Here is a 7,878-nt window from a genome sequence, read left to right as displayed (position 1 = left end):
TTATTTACTAATTTATCCTTGTCATTGGTACTTTAAAAATCTACATTAACTATTAAAACTTCATTGAGATTGAGAACTGCTAATTCTAGAACAAGTAAAAAGGAAAAATTATTTTAATATACTTAACAAGTAAAAGGGAACAATATCCCACTTAGACATGATTAATAGTATATATTTCATTAATATACCACTTAAACTTTAAACCATGCTAACAAGTACTTTATCTAAACACACGATTAATAAATATTTCCCAACACATAATTTATTAATTTCATAAATTCCATTCAATTTAACCAAAAAATTTATTAAGTTTTCAAATTTCATCTATACAAAAAAATTGGACAAAAACGTGTCTCCCTCATTTTTTTTTCACATTGACATCTTAGTTAAACTCTCCACCTTCTCCTCTCAATTCTCTAAGCAGAGGCCTTCTCAATTCTCAATTCTATAAAAAAAAAAAATACGTGATATCCAAAAATCAGAGGTTTTCTCTTTAGCTTTAAAATTTTGTCAATCAAAATCAAAGATATTCAAGGTTAGTTTCTTTAGATTCTACTGTAAACTTCACAATTTTTTCATTTGCAAAGGTCCCTACTCGATATTTTGAAGTGAAAGGTTTTGATTTTGTATGTATGCTTACTTTCATCAACTGAAAATTTGGATTGCTCCACTTTGATTTTCTTGGTAGTGTGAGTAGACAATCTCCTACTGCTTTGGATTACTCTATTTTTGCTAGTTTTTTTTATTTTTTTATTTTTGTACTTAAACTCGATTTCAGTCACTGTGGGACTGTCTATGGGTTTGATGTCGTTATGGTTGTTAGTGCTTCTAGAAGGTTGTTAGTGCTAACTGAATAGTTTGCTCAGAATTCTGCTGAAGTATGACTTCCTCTGTTCATCTTGATGATATTGTTATATTCCCTGTATAGTTTTCCCTATACTACATGCACGAGACAAGTTGAGGAATTAATGAAAAATTGTATGTGTCAACCTGAATTTATCGAGTTTTCCCTGTATTGCATACACATCTTTTATGCCTAAATTTCACTAGAAGATGGTCCAAGGAAAGTGGACAATTAATAAGGATGGAGGGGGCCTCTTGTTTACATTACTGAATGAGTACTATATATTCCTAAACTATTGAGTCCTTTCTTACCTATCCACATCTTATCTATAATTAACTTTTGTCCCAATCAAAAAATAGAAGCAAATTGGAAAAGGAGGGGAACAAGGACTTTCATGAAAACGATCTTATTTGGAGTTTAATGAGTTTGTCGATTGTGAACTGATAAGTGTAAGCGGAATATTTCAACATTAAGTTTGAAGTTAAATTTATACTCTGGATCTTTTTTACAATCTTGAATAATACTCTCCTCGATCATGAGCAAGATTATGGATTTGAGTTAGCTTTGCTTTCTGAAATAGTAATTTTCTCGTTATTAGAGAGAAGTAGGAACCAATTAGGCCCAAAGTTTATTTCTTATCATGGTACCAGATGAGTTTTGTTTTTCATGTTGTACCCTCTGTTTTACTATCCATTCTCTAGATGTTCAATCATGGACGTGCGGGAGTGTTTAATTAGCTCATGTATCTTACATGTTATGAATAATAAAATTGATACAAAAAGTTACATATTGTTATAGGACAATGTCAATTTAACATCACAAATCATAGCATAACCCTCTAAACTAATTATGGATTTTTTTTTCAAGTTTTAACCTAGCTATACTACAATAGAAGTGAGTTCCAAAATCTTCTACAATTCCTGAGCAAGACAATACACTTCAAGAACACCTTTTTGTCCAAATTTATATTCATCTTCGTTCTATTTCATTAATTTCAAGAATGACGGATCAATGAGACAATGTAGTTCCATAATAAACCTCTTTATATCTTCCTCTTTGTTCACCTCTTTAGATCTTCCTTTTAGTTTTCCCTGTATATGTCAAGCTGAATTTATCGATCATAGGCTAAATGAAGCAGGTGTCTATTTCGAATGCTTCACTGAAAAACTGTAAGCGAAAAGTCTATGTCAAGTTAAATTATTGTTTCATCATGTTGGTTGACTTTGAACTTTATGCCATCATACACCTGTTGTTTCACTTCATAGAAATAAAAGAGTTGGGCGTAATGATAATGTCAGTGAAAAAAATGCAACTAACCCAACACTATCAGTCTTTAATTATCCTAGCCAAAGTTATGGTAAGAAGGATGGTGATATCCGATGGCTAGATGATAAAAAAGTGTTGCAGCACAATGCATGTTCTTATAAATTATGATGAGGTTAAGCCTTTTCTCAAGTAAGTATCAACCATGTTTTTCATTTAACTATTATAGTTGGATTGAAACTAATATGCTAATGTAAGTACATGCAGTTTGTATGAGCAAATCCTGAGAGATACTTACAGTGATATCACTGACGATGTCATTGATAAACAAATTGAAGAAGACTTTCCATGATGGTTCAAAGATTATATATGAATCGATTATTTTAATAAAGATTATATCACTTAAAATGCATATCTAATATGCTTCAATTATTTGATAGGTAAATAGTAATCCACAAGAGATGCTGCAGAATCCATATTTGCAAATCTTAGCAATGGGACCATTAAGAAAGGCAAAGTCTTAGCCTGTTTATTTTGTGAATGGATACAAATTTCATACTTCTTCTTGGGGCAAAGGAAAAAGTACATATAACAGTGGGGTGTGTGTTACTGGCATTGGACAAGATGGCATTACAAGTGAATATTATGGTGTTCTTAAGGATATTATCAAATTCGAATGGCCAATGACATCATTTATGAAGTTAGTTTTATTTTATTATGATTGGTTTGATCCCTCAAAACATGGTATGGAAGTTGATAGCCAATTTTGTGTTATCAAGGTTCAAATAAGGGGAAGATATTCTAAATTTAACCCTTTTATCTTTCCACAAATTGCAACTCAAGTTTATTATGCAAATCATCCTGAAAGAAAAGAAAATAAGGCTGATTGGTAGGTGGTTATAAAGACAAAGCCAAGAGGAGTTGTAGATACAAGATACAATTTGGAAGTTGCTTACCAAGAGGAGCAATCACATTTTAGTGCAAGTATAGAGGATGACCCAATTGATTGCTTATGTGATTACCAAGATGATAGTGAAGAGGTTGATGAAAGTAGTTTTTAAGCTATTGCTAATGAAAATGAACGTGATATAATTGAAGAGGGAGATGAGGATATATCAAATGAAGAAGAGGAAGGTGATGAGGAGACATTAAGTGAAGAAGCTAATGATGAAGAGAAGAAAACAAGTGAAGAGGAAGACTTTTTAGATAGTGATGATTCAACAAGTCACTTTCATATTCAAGAGGAAGATGAAGATGAATATAAGGAGGATTGAGAATATTAGCTTGTCGATTTCTTTTGTCAATGTACAATACTATATTTAATTAAAGCTACTTGGATTTTTGTCAAAATTATTGTTATTTTACTTGTCTACTGGAAGAGAATTCACTTGTTAAATTTAAGTACTTATACAAACTATGTGTCATATGACTGCTTGTTTAATTTAAGTACTTACTTTTTGTGAAGATCTCTACTTTGAGTCTTGTGTTTTGCACTTCTATTGTTACTAGAAATATCTAGAAATAGTCACTTGCCTGCACCGTTTAATTAGCCTATTTGTGGTACTACACTATTCTAATGTTCCTTGTATCTTTAACATTCTTTGTGCACAAGCCAAAATCAGTTATATCATGAATCACGATATCTATTTTGCTTCATTTGGATCTTGTTCACTCTAATACTTAATAAGATCGTTCTCTTTACATTCTATGCTAATATATTATTTTTATCACATTTATTCATGTGTTGTTCATCAATTAAATTACTAATATATTATTTTTTTTCTATTTTTATTTGATTCAGATGCAAGGTGTAGGATCTAAAAGAGCTGGATTGCCTAATGGAATAGGAGAGAAGTCAAGTAATAAAAAAACAGACAATAGAGTGACAAACAGTTCAATTGTCTCCCATAATTCTGTCAGGATCCCTTCATTCTTATAGTGGTTCACCTTATGTGAATAACTCTTCCTCACATCAATCAAATCCTAGAGTCAATCAATCCCAAAATTATAACATTGTTGTGCCTCCCATAATACCATCACAACCCCTCTATTCCCATACTAGTCTACTTCATGTAAATGAATCTCAACCAAATCTTGGGATCAACCAACCCCATCCTGCTATTATTGAATCTCTTCCTCAATCTAATCGGTCCCAACCTGCAAATCAAGATTCTGAACCATTAATGTCATCACCGACCAACAGGACTCCAGCCACCTCACCTAATATAGTTGACAATATAGCCGATGATAATCAAATATGGATTGTACCTAAAGGGGATGGATAATACCACTAACATTTAATAATACATATATTTTGGTGTACTATTTATATATGCAGATGTACTAACGTTTAATAATACATATATTTTGGTGTACTATTTATATGTGCAGATATTCGATAACTACTATATGTTATGTAGGTTTGATCCACACAAGGTAGTTATTGATGGTATTTCTAATTACATTCGGAGTAATTTTAAATTGGCTAGACCTTTATGGAAGAAGTTTCCAGAGTCTACCGAGAGATGTTGTTTGAGGAATTCAAGGTAAAAAATTTATACATTCTGATTCATGTGTAAATATAATTGTGGGACTATATAGCTAATATTTTATTCATTTGATATCTACAGAAGAAATTTAAGTGGCTTCCTCACTATAATGGTGCTATATGGTCTAATTTTAATAAAAGAGCATCTTAAAAAATGACCCAACTTTTCCAAGATGTTAGAAAAAAATTGCCTTTGAAACCACATTGGATGGGAGATGCAGTATTCAATGAGATAAAGGTGTATTGGGAGTCTGATGAGTTCAAAACAAAGTCTGAACGAAATAAAGACAATCGTGATTCAAATGCTGGTGCATCACTTCATACAGGTGGTTGTGTATCTTATCGATTGATTTATAAGAGAATGGTAATTATAATTCTTTTTAAATATATTTCTTTGAAGAAAATAATATCATATTCAATGTTGATAACATATGTATCTTTTTTTGAATATAGAAAGAAACTACTGGAAAAGATCCTTCTGTTTCAGAATTTTATTTTCAAACTCATCCCAAAAAAAGTGATGAAAGTTGGGTAAATAAGAAAGCTGAAGCTACTTATGTAAGTGTTTATTCACTTTGTTTACTAGTTGAGTTCATTTCAATCTTGAAGTAGTGAAGCCGTGTGGGGCTAATTTTGATTCACTACAACTTGTTGCAATCTTGTACTCTTAAAATCTGGTTTTTGTTGTGATCTTGAAGTCTAGTGAAATCTTGTGTGGCCTATTTCGACTCACTAGCATTGTTGTTTACATCTTGTTGTTCTTTTTATGGTTTGCTTCTTGTGTTTTTGAACTTCATCCTGAATTAATGATGATGATATGAAATGAGCTTAAAATGATGAAATTGGATTCATTTAGCCGATCCCAACTTGTTTTGGACATAGTCATAAATGTTTTATTATGGTTCGAATAAGCGCTTTAGAACCATTTAGTTAATATGGAAGTAATTGTAGTCGAGCAGTAGAATTAGTGGGTCTGATGTTGAGGTTTCAATATTTATGTTAAGATTTTCTGCTTGGACAGTCAATTTCAATTGGTTTAACAGTTGCCCATGTGTTACCATGTGTCCTATGCTTTCATATAGTTAGATCACTGCATTAAGTTGTAGAAAAATTAATTAAAGAAAGTCTTGGGATATATCGATGTACATACTATATCAAATATGATAGGATATGTGCTTAAAATAATAACTAGATTGTTTAAAATAGTGATAATTTGCTAAACTATGATTGAGAACTAGCATACTAAAACGTTGCTCCTATAAATTTTCTATTTAATAAATGTAATGTTATTAATACACTATGGCACTAGGATCAGTGGCTTACCTGCTGCATGTCTTCTTTAGTTAGCACCCAATGTTCTCGATTCCCCTGCAATCAAAATTTGTTCTCGGTTCTCCTATATAATAGTGCCTAATGTACTCTGACAAAAAATATACAAATTATCTTCAAACTCTACCGCCTTTTCCAGAATCTTACAAAATTTTACCTATATAATCTTTAAAATTTTACCTATAAAAGTTAGCACCTCATTTATGAATGTCAGCGGTACAAAGGCATAGCCGGCAGTGGCCGGCCTGGAAGTTAATGGTCTAGTTGCAGGAGGAAGCATCGAAGTCTAGGAGGTGCTTGTCTATCTTATGCCTGAGGCTTGGATTATTCAGTTTCAGCAGGGGTTCCACCAATATCAGTGTACCTTAGGGTGTCAATCATGTGCCCTCTGATCTGGAATGCCTCTTAGAGTAAATTGGTCCCCACCTTAGCTGCCTTGGAGATGGGGTTACTACCATTATGAATTTGGCCTAAATATATAGTACTCTATGGGTGTATTAACTGATTAAATCCTAGAATATCTGGTCCTCCCTCATATAAACATATTCATATCAGTAAAAATGAAAATGCCAGGACTGTGTCTGGCTTCACCGCCTGATCGTGGATCTTCATTGCTATCCACTTGGCTATATTAAACTCATATCCCTCCATGATGCCCGTAATCAAGGATACTCGGTCTGGACTCAATACGTTGTCACCATCTATGGGACTCAACATATGATGCATAAGCATCCACCAAGCCTTCCTGCGAAGTTTAGGCAATCTTTTCTTTCAAACCAATCTGCTTTACCTTTAACATCCATATCTTCTCCATACGATAATCAATCTCAGCTTTGTTGGTTGGTAACTGGGACTTTGGTCCATATAGGAATCTAGATATGGTCTGCTTAAAGATGTTAACCTGAACACCTCTAATCATTAGTGTCATCAAGGAGTCACCACCCTTCTATGAATGCCTTTGTGGATACAACCTCTAAAGACCCATCTGATAAGTTGCATAGAATTTTCGTACTAATGCAGGACTGTACTGCCTGGGAGCTCTGGTCATCTATTCAAAGTGGTACTGTTTTAATCGAGTGTCGAATTTTGGCATCTCAGACAAGCCTATGGTGCTTAGCTTGCTCTCTTGGTAAATCCCACTTTTTTGTTTTCCTGTGAAGGGGTGTAAAAATAGTTTGCTTCTGTATGGAGTCATTCTTTATTGCCATTGGTAGCTGGGAGAAACTCACATGTTAGTACATTTAAGAAAAGAAAAGAAAAATAAGAAAAATATCATAGGTGTTGCAGGGTCTGGGTACCTTATGAGTCAGGGTATGACTTGTTACCACCAATAATGAGTCGTTATAAGACTCGCGAGATAAGACTTTGTATAAGAAATAGTCACTTCTCAGGTAACGAGTCCTTTTAATAAGTCATTATGTTAGATGATGACTCGTTATCAACACTCGGTCTCCGGCCATAACTATTTCTATAGTGTCTTACCCTTCCCAGTCCTCATCAATCCTCACCATGAGTCATATAAAATTAGGTCTCATTGTATTAGTCGTTATGATAACAGAAACCCAAAAGTTTTTTGGACCTATGTTCCAGTGATAAAGAGTGAAGTAACGACTCGTTAGGTGACCCTATGAATCGTTACAACTCCTACGTCACCCTTACACAGAAATAATAGGACAAGTATTATTCTACTCCCAATTTTATTAGTGTAGTTTAAGTTACTCAAGAACACGGCCAATTTATATTTTCCAAACATAGTGTAATCAAGGAATCTAAGAAATTTTGAACCATATTTAAGTACCAACTTAAAAGTTTAGAACATTTAACTTACTTGATTTGTTGTTTTTGGATTTGTCGAGAGGGCACTATATAAGTTAAAGCTGGGGCTGAAATACCT

General features: G+C 33.2%; 1 protein-coding gene across 2 annotated transcripts in view; it reads left to right on the top strand.

The window, feature by feature from the left end:
• The first annotated feature begins 340 nt into the window (after positions 1-340).
• Positions 341-7,878, top strand: part of LOC107842617 — an 11,732-nt gene continuing 4,194 nt past the window's right edge. The window contains exons 1-5 of one of the 2 annotated variants that reach the window (XM_047396910.1): positions 341-535; positions 3,909-4,022; positions 4,528-4,653; positions 4,738-5,019; positions 5,109-5,213. In XM_047396910.1, the coding sequence (XP_047252866.1) occupies positions 4,810-5,019; positions 5,109-5,213 (315 nt within the window). In that variant the 5' untranslated portion in view covers positions 341-535; positions 3,909-4,022; positions 4,528-4,653; positions 4,738-4,809. Of the gene's footprint in view, positions 536-3,908; positions 4,654-4,737; positions 5,020-5,108; positions 5,214-7,878 lie in introns of both variants that reach the window. The other variant, XM_047396911.1, reaches the window with a different exon arrangement.

The sequence above is a fragment of the Capsicum annuum genome, chromosome 9, assembly GCF_002878395.1.
Source record: "Capsicum annuum cultivar UCD-10X-F1 chromosome 9, UCD10Xv1.1, whole genome shotgun sequence".
NCBI classification, from domain to species: domain Eukaryota; kingdom Viridiplantae; phylum Streptophyta; class Magnoliopsida; order Solanales; family Solanaceae; genus Capsicum; species Capsicum annuum.
The sequence above is the reverse complement of the archived record's forward strand: the minus strand, read 5'-3'. Positions and strand labels throughout refer to the sequence as shown.